Here is a 21,013-nt window from a genome sequence, read left to right on the forward strand (position 1 = left end):
GAACTTGCAGCATACGCTAAATTCATTTTTAATTTCAACAGGACAAATGACTGCTCCATAGGCTTTGTATTTAGTCAGAAAAATATTCCCTTTGAATTTTAGTAATAGCTGAAGAGACAAATAAAAAACTTGTTCAGGGTAAGTGCTCTCTAATGAAGGTGCATGAGGTCTACTAAGGCAAAATATTAAGTTGAGCTGACGACATGAAAGCCTCGGACAAGTACCTGCCTTTCGCTGCTGTGGAAGAATGCACCTATGCAGAAACCTTCAAAAGGCACAGGAATCTCTGTGAAAGTTTCGTCACCCAAAACAAAACTTGTTACAACACACAAACTGAAGCACTTCAACATAATAGAAATGAGCAAAGATGGAAAGCCAAGCAAGGGGAGAGAAGGCGGCGAGAAAACAGACATTTATTTTTATAATCAAAAACAGATTTTAGGAAGAAAATTCAGTTTCACTATAGCCAGTGAGAGTTTTTCCATCAACCAGAGAGGAGCTGAGAATTCAGCTCCAGACAGCCCTGCAGTACAACCTCTTACTCCATCACGTCAGTTTTTTGGTAAAACGGAGAAATAGCAAAATGAAAATTCTTTGAATCTGGCAAATCCCAAAGCAGCAGTTGAATGTAAATGTGGAGAAAAATGATGAAAAGTGTGTTAACACCATTTTTCAATATGTTGGAACAAAACAAAAGTGGTAATTTAACTCCACAGTCCAAACGTTATTTTGGGAAACTGGAACCAGAGAAATCTCGATTTGTTAAGGGGAGGTGGCTCATTGAATGACTACACAGCCTCAGTGGATTTGATAAGTAGCTCCTAGAGTGTGTCTGGAGAAACACACACGTGTTTGTGTGCTGCACAAATGCGTTTGCTAGGGAGAGGCGTACAACACTGAGATGAGTAGTATCCAAAAACCACAAAGCGCTCCATTCAGAATTAATCATTTTTAAGCCCAGGGGGAGATCTTTTGTTGATGTTTGGTTGTGGGTTTGTTTTTTTGGCAATGAGATTTTTACAGTATTCTTTGGAAAACCCAGCTACAACTGTACTCTATTTAAAAATAAATAAATAGCATTCTTTGGCCTCTTAACAATTTAAGTTATGATTACATCATGTGTTATGTCTGTGGCAGTTTATCAGATGGGACTTCTGCCAACTTCTGACTAGACCACTAGGAAGAGTGCAGACAGCGTGGCTGCACTGCTGTAGTCATCTTCTGGCCAATGCATTTTCAGACATTCAGAACCATTTCCTTTCTGGGATGACTTAAGCTGGGTCCTCATCCCAGCAAGACTGGTCTCAGTATAAAAACAGAGGACAATCACTGCACACCTACTCAATTAAATGAGTTGGTCTAACACACAATTTATTAAAAGTGCTCTATTCTGCAAGGAAAAAAAGAGGTGACTGAATTTTACAATGAAGAAGCAAATTCATTTAATAGAGAATGTTCCTACTGCATTTGATTTCAAAAAGAAGAGACTCTACTGTTCCTTTTTAAGTCTTCCCTGTATGTTCCATTTGTCTTTTTCACCATTCAGAGACATGGACTATCTTTTTGCTCTGCCTTTGCCTAGTCCTACACACAAGCCTTCTGCTACGTGTCACAGCACCTAGAAAATCCCATTCAACACTGACAAACTGAGTTCTCTATTCAGAGCTCTAAAAGATTCTAAAAAGGCCATTTTTCACAAGACTGAAGTTAGGAGAGACTTGCCCAGCAACTCCAAACACATGAGTTGTTATGATTCCTATGCCTGCATCATTTACGATTAGATCAGCAATTGCACGACTAGAGCTGGGAGGCTTCACTTTTTGAAGAAAGATATTAAAAAAAATTAAATGCCTTATTTTCATTATGCTATTCAGAAGCTGCTCTTCTTCTCTTTGCCAACGATCTGAACTCTATATTAGTCTCATAAATCATTTCCTCTTGTAAACACCTGAGCCATGGACCAGAACAGAAATTCATCCACAGGTCCTCACACCTATTGTGGCATTCTCCAACTCTCTAATGAAAAGATCTCAGACTTGGAGAACAGTCCTTTATTTTCTTTAACGGCTATAGATTAATAAAGCAGATATAATCCAAAAAGGCTTCAAAAGATGTTCACTGGATAAGAACCATGTATATCTCAGTTCTGTCCAATAAGAAAAAATTGTTTTCACTCATACATGACAAAATTTATGATGAACCACTCTTGCAAACAATTCCTCACTGGAGTCTTACAGAGTCTTGACAGCATGCCCATAACTAATATTACACATCCACACAGCTGACTGATGAGTCTGCTATCCCTGTGTGTCTCACCAAGCCTTATTTAAACTCATTACAACTACAGAATTGCTGTGGAAATCTCATGGAATTTCTCTTATTTTAATTCCAGCAGGAATGAGGCTTCCACTGCCATTTGCCGCTTTGGCCTCCAGATGAGCAGGGGATACAGGTGTGCCAAAACCTAGAGTAAGTGGTACTGGACCTGATCAACCAGCGCACTGATTCAGTGAGAGATGGATCACACGTACGCAAGACCTCAAAGCAAAATTCAACCAGGTTCTCTCACTTGTTCCATTACATACAAGCTGGGTACTTGACAATTTCTTCACAACAGGAAAATGCTCTTCCTTTTGAACACAAATTCTGCCTCAAAAGCTTTTGCTGATCGATTTTCAAGCTCTCCAGTTATCCCTTCAGTCACATGAAGGGAACTCAGACTGGCATCGGTAAAGTTCCTTCTGATTTACAACAATGAAAATGGAGAAAAGTTTAGGAGAAAAGTTCACAAAAAAAGTTAATGGCTGAACTTACTTGCAGAGAGTATTCCTCCAACAAGCTATTAAAGAAAACATGGAATTACAGACAAAATGATTCCCGAACTTTAAAGCCTAACTTTGAACCTATAGGACAGATGAAAAGAGACAACACTGAAGCAGTTAGCTCCAACACAGAGCTAGTGCCCTCTGTGCCCATCTCCAGAGGCATGATCCAGAAAACAACCCTCCACTTGCAACTAGTCAAAATACCAATACTTTGCAAGTGAACCACAAGCAAAGCAAAGTAGCAACAGCATTACATATGTCAACAATCATTTTGCTTTGTACAATATTTACTAGTGCTTGGAAAAGCCTTGTCCTTTCCTACAATCTATTTGACTTCTAACATGAAAGGAGTTTAGAGGAAGTAGAGACTCTTTAATATATATAAGAAGTAATGCTATAGGTTAAATCATAGTAACCTTGGAAACAGCCTTTCTCCTCAGATGTGTCTGTGTCAATTAAAGTAATTGGGGCACTTCAGTTAATGGTGCCTAGATTTTGATGTCCAAGCTCATGCTGAAATGTTAGTCCTAGAGGACTCTTGGCTGAGAAACTGTTCCTCTGGAAAAAAAAAAAAGATTCTGCTTGAAATGTTACAAGGTTCTTTATTAGAGGAATTTTTCAGAATGGTAACTGGAGAGGGAGGCTAGCTTAAAGGGATGTCTTTGTACATATGCAGGATGCACAGGGGCTGGTTAGTATTAGCGAACTTGTCTAGTACTTGAAGCTTATTTTATATGTATGCAAATAAAGCTATGTAAGCAAAGCAAGGAAAACCATTTCCTTAGCTGTAAGATCTCCCAGTTTAAAAAAAGAAAAGGAAATAATCAACAAAAGCCATCAGATATACAGATCTAGGAAGCCAACTCTCTCTTCCTTTTGGTTTGCGTACAGGCATATATACATACACAGACCCCCCCACTCAAATTTACACGTTCACTGACAGACAATATCTATGCATGGCAGGGCCACAAAATCAAACAATAGTGCCTTCACTAAGCATCTTAGATGATCCTAAATTGGAACAAAACTACAGAATTACCACTTCATGACACACATGAGTAGAAAAAAAAAATCAAGAGGAAGGTAATTTCAGAGAGAGTCTACAGGCAGCTTCTTCCAGCACTCTTACACTTGGAAAGAAAAGAACTCATTTTTTCTTAAAGTTATTTTGAAAGGAACACAGGTGCCAATCAATCACTCAATTCAATGTCATGCATCACCAGCCTTCTGCAGAGATACACATGCATTTTCTGAAAAGGCTCTCGCTAAAGCATTTCTTTTTAAGACCCCATTTCCCCCTTGCAAAAGAAGGCATCAAAGCAACAAACGAAAGGAACAAAAAATCTTTCTCCCCCAGAGGATGTTCTCTGGAAGAATATTGACACAGTTTTTATTCTTAAGAGGACAGATACTGTGAAAAAATATTTGCTCATTTTTTATGTAAATTATCGTATGACAGAAACAGTGACTTTTAGCAGAAGTGGTTGCTTGTTATGCAAATGATGGTCTCTTCACTTTACATCTAATATTTGTCCTTTCTATAGCTATCAAGAGTAGAGAAACAGAATTAAGCAAAGTTTGTGAAAAAGCTGTCTAAATAATGACCTGAAAAGATGATTATTGGTTTTTTTCATTTGTTACACGCAATAATGACAAAGGGAATGAAATGAGTCAGTCCAAGCAATTCTTTTTTACACTAAACATCAACTTTAAGTCTTTTACAAAGCCTGAATGGTCCAAGTCTGCGAGGCTAAAAGACTAAAAATGACCTGGGTTGAGATGACGATGTTATACTCTTAGATATTGTTATTGTACAAAGGAAAAAGCAGCCCAAGGAGGGCAGTCGCTGAGTCAGGACTGACGTGTGCACTCACTGTCAGCAAAGGAAAAAAGATCAGAAAAATCACAATCCAGAATTGGCCGCCACATCAGTTGTTTCAGCCTCTTTGAGATTTAAAGTCATTTATATGAGAAATCTGTAATGGAATATGGAGTAACTCGATCAACAAGATTTAAAATGAGAAGTGTACAGTGGAACAGCCGCCAAGCTGGACTTGGGACAGCTCAATTCAACACAGCTATTTTTCAGTTTAAAGACTATAGTAAGTGAAATCCTGAAATATTATACCTATAAAACAGTTCGGAAATATGCTGCAATGCTCAGTAAAGCCAGCAAAGGTATTGCAAGACTCAACTTGTAACTCATTACAGCTTGAATACAGAAAACATGTTCTGGTCACTGAAAAAACAGAAGAGAAGGTTTTCTGTAATGATTTGATCTTATAAAGCAATAACTTGTGTGAGTGTTCTCATTCCTAAAATGTGAGGAAAGGGTCCACTTCTCCCTCCATTAACAGAAGCTAAGTTTAGCATTCATATCAACAGGAGCAAAATTAGGCTGTGAATCTAAAGTTGTATATAAACAGTTATCACTTTGCAGAACAAACAACAGAAATTTCAGAGTCATTATTTATAAAGGCTGAAGTGAGATCGGCATTGTGGTGGAGTGGGTTTTTTTTTTTTTTGACTTACAGATACTAAACAAGCTCAAATCAGATAGATGGAACATGAGGAGTCAGATGCTAGAGAAGAACAAGATCCCATCTGGAGGACTTTCTGTAAGTCAGACCTGGGACATTGCTGGGAGACAGATGTCCCCTGGGTCTGGGAGCTGTGCTGGCCAGGCCCTGAGACAGCCCAGCTGTAGGCTTTTGCAGAGCCAGAGGACACATTATGCTGGGCAAGTGACTGGTCCTTTGTTTCATCCATGAGAATAATAGAAGGGACAAAGACCACTTGGGGTTCATTCAGCACTGCCAGAGGAGATGAAGTTGCATGTGTACTCAAAGAAGAATAAGAGATCTTTAAGGTACATATAGATTTGAATTTTGGCAACATGTTCTGGATTAGAGCAAGAGCAAAACTATTCTCTGAACATGAAAATAATCACAGAACTGAAGTACTGTTGCCTGGCCAACCCTATGCTATGGTACATTTTCTCTCAGGTCATCTGTGCAGGCCTCTGCAGCCCCAGCTCTCGCTATTTCTAACACTCAGTATTTAGCTTGCTTTAAACTACGTACAGGATGATACATCATGAAACATAGGAGTGCCAAAAGAAAATCTGCACCATCATTAATTGCTACACAGGTACATCAGAACTGTCACAAGCAGTGATATGGCAGGCATAACAAGCGTTCTGAAGTCAAACTCCCAGTTACACTGATACAAAAGGAAGGATGCGGATGACAGATGGGCAGAGTTAAGCAAGTGGTTGGGCCAAAATCCTGAATAGATGGCTGTAGCTATGTTTCACTGCCTAGACTTGAACTCACTTTGTAGCAGAAACCACCAACTTTCTGGATTCAGTTAGGAAAAAGAAAATCTACAAAAAGTGAAAGTTATAAATATTAGGAATATATATAAAACAATCATCTACTCTTCTGGCTGCTCTTCCTAGTTTTCTCCTCTGGTTCCAGACTGTTCCCATTGCCTACAAAGTCCATGATTTATGTAATTGTGGAACTGCCATTCTATATCAATTAACATCATTATTCACCTCAGTAAAAGCTCCCTTATTTGCTTCCACCCAGACTATTTCTTGCCCTCTCTGCCTGAGCTGGTGCACACTTCTACCCTTCCAGGTTGACTGGACACCAGCTCAGAGTCACTGGACAGAAAGGGTCAGTTGTGCCTCTATCAGAGATTAAAAAAATTACTGAAGATGTCTGAAAAGGTCTGTGAAAAAAAAATTACATCATTAAGTACACTACAGTCAAGTAAAACAGCAAGATATGAGAAAGTTTTAAATTGTAACAACTTGTCTAGACTTATTCTGCTAGTCAATACCAACTGGTGAAGATGAAAGCAATGGTCAGTGCATCACAGCTGTGTGAAGTTACCCACTTACGTAGCCTATAGTTATTACTGTTATGGGAAGATTGGCACATTGGTCAAGATAGATAGTACATTCTGTAGGCAAAAGTTTGTCATCATTGCAAGTTAAGAATCGAACAGGTTTCCTGTTAGCACTGGATAAAGCTAATAATGACCACAAGAAACATTTGAAATGGTGACATAAAAGTGGGCCTCCCAGACTAAAAAGTCTTGTTTGGAAATACTAAGTCTGGAAATACTATATTAAAAGGGAATGAATCCAATACAATAAATCAGGAAACAGTTACTGAAAAACTGTGTCAAGATGAAAACCAAATGAAACTCATTGCATTGTATCCAGTGAGCTGTACAGACAGAACAAACTGTGTTGCAGGTCAGCTGGGCTCTAACCTTCACTATGATGAACTGTATTTCAAACACTCAGTTTCTGAATGCCACAGCACCATGCTACTCTGATAGCATATTCTCATCTTCTTATAAACTTGGAAGTGTTATTCCAGCAGGCACTTTCCTCCTGGTACTTTGATATGTCTATTACAAAGAAAGGAAAGATCCAGGTACTGAGTTTGCATTTTGTAAAGCTTTATGTTAATGAACATGCATAAAGAGGCCACAAGACCAATATACCAGGGAGTAGGGAAAACTTCCACTGAGAGAATAGCCCCCTTTCAAGAACTTCTAGTTAACTGAAACTGTGAAGTCAAGAGAAACATACTGACCAAATATCAGCTTGAACTGTTTCTGGACTGATACCTAAAATCTCCTGTGAATTTTCAGTGTGTTATGCTTCACATACTTTCTAAGTTGGCTGTTAGCTTTCCTCTTCACCTCCAACAAGCTGCTCATATTCCATTACAGGACTGATCACATTTCACTTGTTGGTGAATTCAGGTTTTATTTGCCATCTAATTTTCTTGAGAAATTATGACAAAACTGAAAGAAAATGTTTTCAGCATAGTTCAATTAGTTGCACAGCCCCCTCAAAAATTTCAGAATATTTATTCACATACACAGTAGTTCATCAGAAAACTCTGCTTTATTGTGCACTTGTCGGAATAAGTGATAATGCCAAGGGGCTGGCAGGATAATGAACAACTGCCATGAGAAATGGATCACTGCACAAAGCCATGTGAAATACAGCAATGATGGGGAGAGCAATGCTGAGCTGTGCCCACAGTTTCTCTTTTCCCCCATCTTGATTTTTACTTAGCTAGACTAGGGATGGAACATGAAATCAATTGTAGCTGAGTTCTCCAGAGATGTCAAAGTACAACTTCACTTTAATCACTGAACATACAGCTGTGCCACAGGTGAATTTGCCCTCCAGGCAAAGAGTTTAGCAAGTGTTGTTCCTATATCCAGTTATTTCACAGTTAAGCATGCCCTCTGATGAGCTTCAGAAAATATAAAACTAAAGTAAAATAACCACAAACAGAGCTTGCTTCTTTACTATGCCAAAGTCATAATATAGCCAATAATTCCAAATTCAATTCCCAAATACATTCATATAGTAACCATGTGAAAACCAAGGAGAACCGATTTTAAACCAGACCTTCAAAAGCACTTCTCCAGTTCATAATTAACTGGAAAGCAGAGAAATCAGGAAAAAAGTGGATTTAATTGAACTCTCAGTTTCTTTGGGCAAAGGTGCAGAAGTGATGTGTTTCATATCCAAGCTTTGAAACCACCACTTACATAAACAGTCCTTCAACCAGTGACACAGTGAGCAAACAAGGCTATTCAGCTCAGTAAGTACCACACTTTTTCAAAAATATATCCTGTAGGGTACAGTGTTCCAAGATGAGAAAAAAAAATATTCAGGGGGCTTAACATAGTGTTTCACTTTTTTTACCCAGTTATAGCTTCTATTCTGCAGCATAAACACAAAATTGCAATCTAGAGGATATAGGAAAAAGGGAGGGGTGGTGTGAAGGAAATCAATAAAATCACTTTTACATGGAGGTACATTCCATGCTGGGGGACACCTACATAGAGAAAGGAGACAGAAGAATAGTTGAAAGATGAGTCCAAAAGTGTCCACTGGAACAGGCTATTGCCCCCCCACCCCCCAACATCACTCATCTTTTGTTATATATTAATAGGATTTATAGTATTTGCATGTGAAGTAAAAGATGTAAAACAGTAACAGATCAGCATTGCCTCCTCCAAATCCTGTCAGCTTTCCTGAGCTCTGAACAGTATGAGATTACCGTGAAAGAAAACAGATTCAGGTCAGCAACCCTGAACACAAAAGCTGTACTTGCAGAATGGGTGAGAGAAGCAATTGCCCATGAATTCTTGTTGAACCCAAAGCAATTAGATTTTACAAAAAAGGAAACAGTTAGAAATAAGTCTTCTGTAAAAGGATAGGACTGACACCTTTCCCTTCACTGCAGTACCCTACAAGTGATGAACGCTATCAGAATACCTCAAGCAGCTTAAAAAAAAAAAAAGAATGGCAGGTGGCCCTTAAACAAAGCTGACGTTATCCACTTTGGTTGTACTTGGAAGAGGTTATTAGAAAGCTGCTGAAGAAGCAGAAAACAATCTTGAAATAGCTCGAATGTGAAGTTTTAGTCACAACTTCTGGCTTCAGAAGTGGTGAGGACACAAGGAAAAGTGAACAAGGAAGAGAGGAGAGAAGGACAATTGAGACAAGCAATCGAAATGACAATTTCAGAGTGCCATGGGAACAGAGGGCTTCCATCTCCAGAGAGCATTTTATCTGCAGCCTTCTCATCCTCTGCAGGAGAGGTGACAAAACACAAGCAACAGATACCTGCCCAGACAAATAAAAGCCATGCTCAGTAAGCAGCATATTCCTACACTTCAGATCTTTGTTATTATTGAAAAGGAGAGAGGGGAACCTAAGAAAGCGTCTAAGAATTGTTGTGTGGGATAGCTTTGAAACACACAATGTAGAATGTGAGTGACTGTTGTAGGTTTGTGTACCCAGCAAAATATACCTTAAAAACATGGCTTATTCTCAGAGAACAGCAAGTTGCACATTAGTCAGAAAACTAAAAAAAGACTTCCAGTATTCCAAATCATTACTCATCTCAGCATTGAGGAGAGCTTGGGAAGTCATCTCAGGAAGGATTTGTGATCAGCAATGCTGGAAAATTACAACAGGGAATGTCTGAAGTGAGTAGGGCTGAAAAGTTGTTACACAGTTGAAGGCTGTAAACTATTGGGTTTGTACTGCACAACTATAATCCTTTTAGAGACAACAGAAAACCTAAGCACAAACAGTTAAACTGATTGCATCCAGTTAACACATAAACCCAATGAAGAGACAGATTTGCCTTTCTGGAGAAAGGAATTCTAGGAGCAAATAGTGCCTTTTACACCTGGAGAACATCGCGCTGAATGGTACCAATACAATCAGGTTTGAAATCAAGTCTATGATCTGTAGCAAACAGAATTTCCATGTCATTTAGAGCTAGCTCTTGTTCCCATCTGGGTTGGAAACTATTTCCAATTGCCCATAGAGATCATAATTTCTATGTTACAATTTTTCAACACTTAAACCGAATTCAAGTTCTAGGAGAACTGGAAAGTATCAACCAAAAAAACAAAAAAGATCATTTCTAACAGCCACATTATTTATATGCACTGGAACAGGTTGCACAAGGAGGCTGTGGATGCCCCATCCCTGGAGGCATTCAAAGCCAGGCTGGATGTGGCTCTGGGCAGTCTGGTCTGGTGACTGGTAACCCTGCACATAGCAGCAGGGTTGAAAGTAGATGGTCATTATGGTTCTTTTCAACCCAGGTCATTCTATGATTCTATAGTATGTCAGTCATGGCAATCCATTAGACACATCATTGATTACATCAAGAACAAAAGAGGGAAATGTTAAGGTGTCTTTGACAGAAATTCAACCTTCTTCCTACTCCTGTTTCAGGCAAGCATTTGCCTTGTAAGAAAGCTACAGAAATACAACATGATGCATTACTGCTTCCTTTTAAACCCATTTAACCAAGGGTTCATAACACAACCCATGCTTAGCCCCAACTGCTCAGCTGTATGGAAGTCACTCAAATGCTCACATTGCTGTACAATACATATGGTGATTGGATATTTTAGGGCTTGTTTGTGAATAGCTGCATATTTGGAAACAGAATAAAATACAGCATACCTGACATACCTGACCAAGTGCCAGAGACACAAAAACAAACTTCGCACTGCAACCTCCCCAGGAAAATCTTTGTTCATTTTAATACTTGTTCCATCAGCTGTCTCTGTGAATGACAAGGTTTTATCTCTAACATGAATAGCTTTGAAGGCTACTTGTGTTATCCATTCTTCAGCAGCTGCTGCTGAAACCACAGGGTTGCAGACTTATAATTAAATCCAGCTGCCACGACTGTGAGTTCAGTTATATCGAAAGGAGCAGCAGTGCTGAGTGGTTGCTGGCAAGATTCTGCCTCTGTTTCTACACAATGCAATTAACTCTTTTGCCTCTTTTAGATGAAATAAACATCAGCACTGAAGAATGCTGTTAAATGACAGTAAAGCTGTATTTATTTACAAGAATTCTGTGGCAGTCATTAAAAACCAAGAAAAGAAGACTAGGTGGATGACGGCTCAGAACAGATAGCTCTTTCCTTAAAAGCACTGGTAGGACACCCAAGGACAGGACACAAGATGGAAGGAGTTTCCTGCAGGGTACACATTAACTGATCTCCTCTAAGCCTTAAAACACAGACTGCAGAATACAGCAAATATCAATACCAAGTTTTTGAGAGAATTGCAGGTGAGGGTTGGCAGACTGAACCACAGGGCTTCCTTTGAGGCAAGATCATCTCCAAAGCCCAGCATCCATATCTTACATCGCTTATGGACTTAATCACTGCAGATGTACTTTTAGGGGTATAGCTTTGTTGTAGTTTTTGTTTGTGTTGGGTTTTGAAGTCAAATTGTTCGTATTCATGTGTCAGCAAAAACATTGCTACCTAAACCTGACTTTCTCATTCACAGTCCTTTAAGTGCTGCTCAGGGACATCTCCGCTTTTGTGAAGAAGTGACTGAAAGCTTCTGAAAAACACTGCATGGAAATAGAAGCAATTTGCAGAAACACTTCAGAATAACATCAAAGTAGGAAGTAAAACATTCATTTGAACTTTTTTTTGGTGAGGAGTTACTATTTGTACCTCTTCAGAAACACACAGCAGCCCAATCACTTCTGAGGACTGGTGAGAAAGCCCAACAGAAGCCAGAATAAAGGTGAATTTGCTCTTGGGTGGTTATACTTAGGTTCATTTACTTTTGACATCTGTTTGCTGTTCCCTCCTGCCTGCTGCTCAGCACTAATGGCCGCAAAGCCCAGGCATGTCAGCAAGATGGGCTGATTATTACATCCTGTCATACCTAGGTGGGAGCCAGTTGTGATTTTGCTTTTACCATTCCCATTTTAAAATGACAAAGCTTTTATCTCTCTAAGCTTTTTTCAGTGGCCTCTTTAAAGGGCTTTTTTTTTCCTAAACCTGTAGAAGTTCATATCTTCCCAATGCAGAAAGGGGTTCCCAAAGACTGCAAAGATGAAGGTGAGATGCATGCAAAGAGAAGTGAATGCAGGGAAAGGGCAAAGAAGGAGAAATAGAAAGGTTGGAGGAAGCCATGCTTTTGCTTTTTAAATCCTTTATGAGGTCCTGCTCACAACTGGTATTAAATCTCTGAATCAACAGTTATCCATCAATAAAACAGATAATGTCACTTTATCTTATCCATAACATTTTCTTGAGAGATTACAGATAGCTTGGACCTTCTGTGGTATTTCGTGCACTAAAGCTGTCTTTTAGAAGCATCTGCACAGAAGAACTTTTGACTCATTTCTCTCCCGTATTTCTAATCAGATCTGGCATTTTATATTTAGGTTCAACTTTACCTCTGTATTAATTTGTGACTATACATGCATATAGTTCATTATTCAAACCACAATCTGTTTTAAGTATCAGGCCATCTATCAGTTGCCAGAGGAGAGAAGACAGATTAGAGAACAGGATGTTACCACTGGACCAAAAGCAGAAGGCATTTACTCACTGTCATCAGATGACTTCCTGTGAATCTACATGTAGGAGTCGACATTGTACATAAAAGATGGATCTTAAAAAGGGGGGAAAAAATTAAGTGGTGTTTTCTTTCCTATTTGATAATATTTAAAAAGCTGATATGAGGTTTGTATGTGCTATATTGAGGCTTAGGCTTAAAAGAAAGAATAAAATCATTACAAATTTGATCCAGAGATTTTCAAGGCAATTAGGTCACTGATGTGCTGGAGGTCTCCAGCTCTTCACCAAGAGGAGAATCTGCTCAAAGGTTAAGTCAGAAGACTTCATCATGTCTCAAATGTCATTCAAGTTGGTAAATTAATTAGAGACTGAGAAAGCAAGTTGTGTAGGAAAAAGAAAAACACTAAGGCAAGATAAGATCAATTACTCCTAAGCAGCATAGGATATAGCAGGAAAAACAATCAATTCAGTTCACTAACTATAAATAGCTGCTCTGATTAATACACTAATTTTAAACACCAAAGGTATGTCAGCATACTCTCTCTTGCTAATACTTTAACTACATAAAACTGCCTGCAGCACATAGTTTTTAATGCTGTGCTTGTTCAAATTTGCACTAATAAAGCATAAATTAAAATAGTGCAGTAGAAAAAGCCAAACTCCATCCACCATTTTCCCTACACAGAAAAGCATACTGAAATACTTGCTTACATACATATACATATCTAACACTGCTTCTCATACTGTTAGTAAGAACGACCACATTAAGTGCCAAGCTCATATGACATCGCAAAGCAAAGCTGGCTCTGTGCCTGGACTGCTGCGTGGCTCCAGTGAAAAACTGAGTATCCCCATCCTTCAGTTCCAGTCAAGTCCTTCCCTAGAAGGATTCTAAACAACCTCCACATAAGTAAAGGCAGCAAAGCACCAACAAAAGGTAATTCCTTGTGCTTCTATCCCCTATGCTCACACAGCACAAAGGAAGTGCCTAGGTCTACTGTGAACATCTGATGAAACACCTTGCTAGCTCTGGTCGTGCTTTAATAACGGCCATATTTAGGAAGTTTCACTAATTTGAAGGTTTTTGGATCTTACATCTGCCTTGTAATCAACAGCACTGCATAAACACACAAATAATTAATTTAACCTCAAAACCACAGACATGATCTAGTTCTTCAGGGAAACATGAAACCTAAAGGCATCGCTGTGGGTGACAGAGCCACAGCAGCTTTAGGTTTGGCTTCTATCTTTTTAAGGTATTTCAGAAGGACAATGAGTAGTACAGTCTTATGGATATATATATACTGTCCTGTAAAGCTTACCCAGGTCTTCAGTTTCACAGAAGAAAATATGTATTTCTCCAAGAGTCAATTACTATGTAGGAAGAGCACTCATCATGTAACTGCTAGAGACATTTACTAGAGAAATAGAAATAGTAAACGTTCACCAAGAAAGAGTATTCTTAGTTGCAAGAAGATCCATCAGGCTTCATAGTATTTCATTCAATATTTATAAAAAAACATTTTTGCTTTAAGTAGTTCTGTAGTGCAAACTCTTATCCACCCAGACTAGGAGGTGCTCACAGTTGTTTACTAAAATCTTTATACAGTTCAATACCTTAATAGTGTGTGACCAAAGTTAAGGAATAGATTGACAGCTAGTCAATGAACTAATAAATATCCATCACGTAAGCATTTCATTTTAGCTAACCACACAGTGGACATTCTGCCTTTATATACACATTCCAATGCTATTATCTCATGCTTAATTACTTAGGTCTCAAAGCACTTTACAAAGAAATGAACTATTATTATCAGCTCTTCACATACAAAGAAATTGAGGCACGGCGGTATAATTTGCCAAAGTTATTGGATTCATATCCAAGGTCAGTGACAGGTGAAAAACAGCTCTTATCTCACGCATCAGGCAAGCACTGCATTCATAGACCACACTGCTTCCCAAGCATGTAATATTTAGCAATTTGCATTAGCTAGAGTAAAAGAATTTAAGTTTCACCTGCATTACAGCAAATACTGCACTGTAAAATTGAAACACCTGTACTTTGAGTCTGTAAGACACTGGAATATTCCATCTTTGCATTCAGCCTTTCTCCGATGATTAAGACAGACAACCTTATTTTCTGAGGATTTTGCCTTGGTTGTTCCATGCCTATTTTAAAACACCTTCTGAAAATACACATCCTCTCAGAGATGCCCAATTCTGGTCACCTTGCTAGTCAGAGTAGCTTTTTGCAAAGGCTCTGCAATGGAAGACTTTTCCTTTGGTCAAACCAACAAAGTCTGTTTCTTTATTTTGTGCATTAATATCAGAGGAGAAAGAACTTCAAAGAGCAGTAAACCTTTTGTCATCAGATCTCAGTTTAAGAGTCAAAACTAATCCTTGTTTTTTTGCACTGGGCATTTTTATTCATACAAGGAAGTTACTCCTGTTAGTAGAATTTGGAATACTCTCACTAGCTGCATGTCCAAGTACAACTTCCAAGGCTGAATTAAACAAGCTAAATCAAATTAACTCACTTCTAAGTCCAGCTCAGGTGGCTGAGATTACCAGGACAGCTAGAGAATAACAATGAAATGAGCACTGAAGCAGAGTTAATTCTTGGCACTGGGTTCTGTTAATTATTATTATTACTACTACTACAGGCTTTCTGTCCCTTTTTCTGGGGCTCAAGAGAAATGAGAATCTCAACTTCTGAGCAAGTCAAAAAAAATGCAGCTCGTAAGTTTATATTGTAATTGATATAAGTCTATTATTACAAGACAAATTGCAACAGACAAAGAGAGAGACAGCTCAATCTGTTACTGAATCCTTGTAATGGCTATATGAAGAGCTCAACCATTTCACTCATAAATCTTCCTACTAAGTTTTTATTGCTGCTTGTGTGGATAAAATATTAAAACTTTGAGGTGAACAAGAGATGCAGTAATGCATCTCTTCTAGTCACAATTACATGGAGTTTGTTACAGGAATCATAACCTTCTCAGCATCTAATCAGAAATAACATTGTGCTACAGGCTGCTAAAACACCCCGAGAAGTCATTAGATTTGATCATGACAATTGTGAGTAATCACCTCTGCTGCACATTGCTATGATGCACAGGGCCATCGTCAGTCATTCCCAATGATCTGCCACAAACTTTCTGTGGGACAGACCATGCAGAGCTCATAATAGCTGGATCTCCAGGAGGATGACCTACTTACTAACAAACTAAGGGGCAAGTATGAAATGCAGAGAACAGATTTGAAAGGTCTTGAAATGTGTTTCCATTTGTTTGTGTGGGTTTTTGTTGTTGTTCCTGTTTGTTTTTTAATTAAAATTAGAGCCTCTTAACAAAAACAGTTAACTCTTTTTTTTAATTTTCAATAACGTTGTCTCTGTCTGTGGAACATATTGCCAAGCATGGTGGTCATGAAGGACACTTGCATATACCAAACTTTCAAATCAGCTGTCAATGTTGAATGGCAGAAGCAGAAAGCAGGTGAGCAGAGGGGCTGGAGGAAGGAATATAATAGATGGGATACATCTATTATATACGCTCAGAACATGATCAAATGAGTGTTATGAATTGCTAATGAGTCCTCCTCAGTCAGGACACTGAGAAGAGGCCATAGCACCAACAGTGGCCAATACCAGTGTTATCAGCAAGGATGCCATAGTGTAACACCATTCTAATTAACATTATCTAGATCATATTCAAAGCCTGTAAGATATGGTCTGACATTTTTTTTCTCCACTGACTCCTCAAAGCCGAAGTCTTTGGTAGAAGAGATCACCTTGTCCTACATTTTAAGTGTAGGTAGGAAAACTATTTATTTTTCAGTAAAGTTGCACACGTAGGAAGGAGGATAGAGGAGATTTAATGACTATTTAAAAAAAACAAAGTACTACAGTTAAGTAATGCAGTCACATTAAACTCAGGCTACCTAAAATGGCAGTGCTCCAACTTCAGCCAGGAAAATAAAATGCCTCAGAAAAAGCCCAGATACTAAGGCTGCTAGCTCCACACAACATTTCCTTTAGTTTTGTTTGCAACAAATACAATACGAGCCTCACAATCATCTGACTGGAGATGCCTGCAGTGGTTAAGAAGCCTTACACTCTAAATTACCTTGCTTTTGTTAGGCAGGTGAAACATCCATGATGTTCTTTGAGAAGAGAGGTTTTTCCCTTCAGAATTTAATTTATAAACTCACTCCTGCCAGGCTGCGATAGCAGCTACTGTATAAACCTGAAAATGATGACTGCTGAAATTCCATTCAAACCTTCGGAATCAATAGAAAGCAGACAAGCCACCAAGATAAAGTTCCACCCGACTGCAAAGAGCAAGGACTGCAGGATGCCTCACTTTGTTTCTGCAGTGTCCACAGCCACCAACCTGTGAAATAGAGACTACACAATCTCATTTCAGGCTGAAAGTCTGACCTCTCCCATCCACATATTACAACCAAATCTGCTGTTGGAAGTGCTTTAATGTAGGTATTTCCAGACTACAGAAGGAAGACTCAAAAGTCTAGCAAAGACAGTTTAGAATTTGCAGAGAAATACTGTATTTGGTTAAAGCTTCTTACATGAGCTCCATAGAGATTCTAATCCTGCTTACCTTGAAGCAGCAGCTCTACATAACAAAGCAATCTCCACTGGTGTCACACTGGTTCATACCAAGTTTACATGTAAACTCCTGTACTTCTTCCCTGCTCATACAGAGAACCACAGCAGCATCACTGCTGGGGTCTGCTTAGCTCAAGTAACACTGCCTGAAGGCAGAGATTGGGATCCTGCAGTCTGGTGTCAGAAGTTGCATTGTGGAGGGCTCTGCATTTTATTTAAACATTTGCTTACAAATGAATAAATGTTCTCTATGACCAGGCTCCAGAGAACACAAACCTGTTGCAACGCTTGCTGACTTTTCCAACATGATTGAAAAGGAAATTGCCATTTGTCTGATATAAAAGGAACTCTTTATCTCAACCACAATAGCCAACAGTAACAAGGTATTTCTGTTTATAATAAGTATTCCTCTATATGCATTTTACTCAAGCACAGAGCAACACTTCATCACAGATGCATTTGCAATGGTTGACATTTGACTCACCATACTGGCAGCGAGGACCCTGAAATCCTGCAGGACACTGGCACATGTGAGGTCCTTCTTCAGAACACTTCCCTCCATTGAAGCAAGTGTCAGCAGCACAGAGCACTAATACAAACAGAACAAAACAAAGTGGGTTTTGTTTGTTTTGTGCCAAGGACTCTCCAGAATTGCCTCTTCTTGTCATAGTCTGCTACAACAGCAACATCCAAATTAAACAAAATTCTTTTAAAGTCAGAATGCAGATATTTATAATGTTGATAGGATTACATTTAATTTTAATAAAAATAAGTCTAGGGCAACAGTTTCACCTGAAGATACATCAAAGGTAAAAAACAATCTCATAGGACTCAAAGTACATTGAATGACTGAAGGGATGAACTGCTGAAGGGTAATGCAGCAGTGGGCAGGCAACGCCAGGGCATTAAAAGATGTTATGTATGTCTGAGGAAATGAAGGTACTTTCTTTCAACTCAGTATTATTCGCTTAGAATAGGTTAAATTCCACCTCCTTGAGCCAAATTTGCTAAGAGTATCAAATACAAAAGAATACTTCAGCTACCTTTGTGCCTTAAAGAATCTGAAACAAGTCTCAACTGCTCTTTCAGAAGAAAATAATTCTGTACTGCCACTAGTGCTCAAATATGTCACATTCCTTTATGCCAGAGACTAATATAGAGCTTGTAAACATAACTTTGACTTCTTACAACAGAAGAAGCTCACACTAAACATGCAGATTCACACTGACACTAATAGGCTCACAGGTGGTTGGATTTTGTTTTTGTTTTTTTTTTTTTTTTGAAGAATAAAGAGGAAAAAACCACAAAGGCAAGCTCTGTGAATGCAGTCCTCAAGTTGGTACAAAGATTAAAAATACATAGGAACAGATGCTTGCTCTTAAACAGAAAACACAACCACTGATGAAAGTGTAGCAAAACTAAACAGTGAGTAGACTGTTGTCTTCTACTGATGTCTTGTTAACAGTGGATAGAGTGCTTTCCAATCGTTTAAACTTAATTCCATGTTTTAGGAAAACATCCAGTCATGCTTGAAAGTTACTGATAGGAACAGGCTCTCATCAGATGGAGAACATCAGGGTGGAAAGTCAACTGCTTTTTCTTCTCCATTTATAGATCACCTCTTTATAATTAGAATTGCCAGTTATACATAGCAAGAAAAATCTTTCTAGAAAGAAGATTCAGAAAGGCCTAAGGATATGATCTCTCCAGTCATTGTTCTGTCACAGTTTCGCCATCTACTTACTGTGCAAGCAGCCAAGCTCGCTGTTCTGTTGAGCCCACCCAGGGCAGCACTTATAGACAGTCTGGTGCTCCATTCTGTACACCTGCTTATACACAGTGTAGTAACCAGACCTTCAAAGGGAATCAGTTCAAGAGAACAAGTCAGTTTATTCACATCTCATCAGTAGCAAAGTACAAAATTGTGATTTAAAGCTAAGTCAACAAGGCCACGACAAACCCAAAACACACAAGTCACATTTTCCACCCAGTAACAGACTTAAGGTCCCAGCATGACATGATACATCCATAACCAAGTTGCATATATCTCAGGAGATTACACAGACTGAACTCTCAAAGTACAAAGAAACCGCTTTCAATATCAGAATGTGTGTGTATCACTAATTACCTCCTCTCATATCCCATGCACCATCTCCTCCCTGTGCAGCCTTGTTTCCACATCTTCACCATGCGGCTGAAGGCCTGAACACATGGTTGTTGGTGTCCCACCAGCACCAGCTCCAACACAGGGCAGACATTTGGCCTTTGGGGAAAGAAAAGAAAAAAATCACATTTCAATTCTCTCTAATGCAATATCTGAAAATCTGGGAAGAACATACATAAAGCTATGCTACCTGCAACAGTTAAGAGTTAGAAACACTACTGAAAATACTGTGGATCTGTGACTTTTTCCACCTGGAACTGATCACAAGAGTACAGCACTCATCAACACCTGACAAATCAGCCCAGAGAACTCAGCCTGGCAAGTGCCACAGACCTGAACAGAGCCAAGATTTCATTTCTGTATTGGTTGCATAAGCCATGAGCAGGAACACAATCCTGGTAGTGATTTTTGCACAAGAGCTGGCCTCTGAACAGCTAGGCCAGCAAAATGCAATTGTACCTTGTTCCCAGAAAATGAGACCTGCAGTGCCTGAGCAGGATGTGACAGACGACTCAGCACTCTTTGCTGTCTGTAGATAACAGTGGCCTTTCAGATGAGGCTCTGCTGACAAAGGATGCTGCCTCATAAGCAAAAAAAGCTGATGGCTGAGGCGAGGGAGCCTGAAAGGCACTTGAGGCCATCCATGCCTGTGCTGGAAGCCCCACTGCTCCTTATGGAGCACGCAGCAGCCGGTATTGAGCTGACAAACCGGGGTGGGAACAGGCACTGACCTCTGCAGAGCAGCTACCAGATAGCCAGACTGAGTATAAATAATAGAAACAGATTCTGCCTTAGAAAACAGCATGTAAACCGAACAAAACTTACAATGAAATTCAGGCTGCGCAATTCAATGGGAGCTGCTCCATTGATTCAAGTGCAGATAAGATGTATCTAAGCAATTGTTGTGGGAAGAGGGCATTCTGTTGGAGCCCCCCTCTGCTATCGGTCTCCTCAGGGAAACATATGAGATTTTGAGAAAGCATAGTTGTTCCCTACTGATGATTCCAAAAACAGCAAGAGCAAAATAAAAGTGTTGCGTTGTAGGATGGCACATAATCCTCATCCTGCTACCCAGTGCTGGTTACAAAAGGACGGAGGGTTTTGCAGAGATGCTGTCAGCCTTGCTCTAATTCTATTCCTGGTGTAAATTGGAAAGTTCTGAATAACAGAAAATAATTCTGCATAGAGCATACAGAGTCCAACTGAAACTACAAAGCCCTTTTTGGTGACCTTCAATACAGTGGTCTCATGTAGCAAAACTGAAATAAAGCTATTTCTGGATTAACATGCAGATTGCTAATGTAATAATTTAGCTCCACCAGAACAGTGAGCTCTAGCCACCAAGCCTTTGCAAATGTAAACCTCAATCATTAAAACACAGAGACAAAACCATGAACTTTGTATATCTGTGCTCATTTAGCATTTGTAAACATGAAGCAGGTGTGCCACACAGCTAGCAGGGCAGTTCTTCCAGAAACATTAG

The 21,013-nt window shown here is 39.2% G+C and overlaps 1 protein-coding gene across 1 annotated transcript in view; it reads right to left on the bottom strand.

The window, feature by feature from the left end:
* Nucleotides 1–21,013, bottom strand: part of LOC424998 (multiple EGF-like-domains 6-like) — a 163,006-nt gene that overhangs the window by 129,443 nt on the left and 12,550 nt on the right. Inside the window, exons 2-4 of the mRNA XM_040706138.2 lie at nucleotides 19,495–19,629; nucleotides 19,111–19,220; nucleotides 17,851–17,955 (exon numbers count right to left, since the gene is read on the bottom strand). Coding sequence (XP_040562072.1) covers nucleotides 17,851–17,955; nucleotides 19,111–19,220; nucleotides 19,495–19,629 — 350 coding nt within the window. The remainder of the gene's footprint in view (nucleotides 1–17,850; nucleotides 17,956–19,110; nucleotides 19,221–19,494; nucleotides 19,630–21,013) is intronic.

Source organism: Gallus gallus, chromosome 9, assembly GCF_016699485.2.
Source record: "Gallus gallus isolate bGalGal1 chromosome 9, bGalGal1.mat.broiler.GRCg7b, whole genome shotgun sequence".
Taxonomy (NCBI): Eukaryota; Metazoa; Chordata; class Aves; order Galliformes; family Phasianidae; genus Gallus; species Gallus gallus.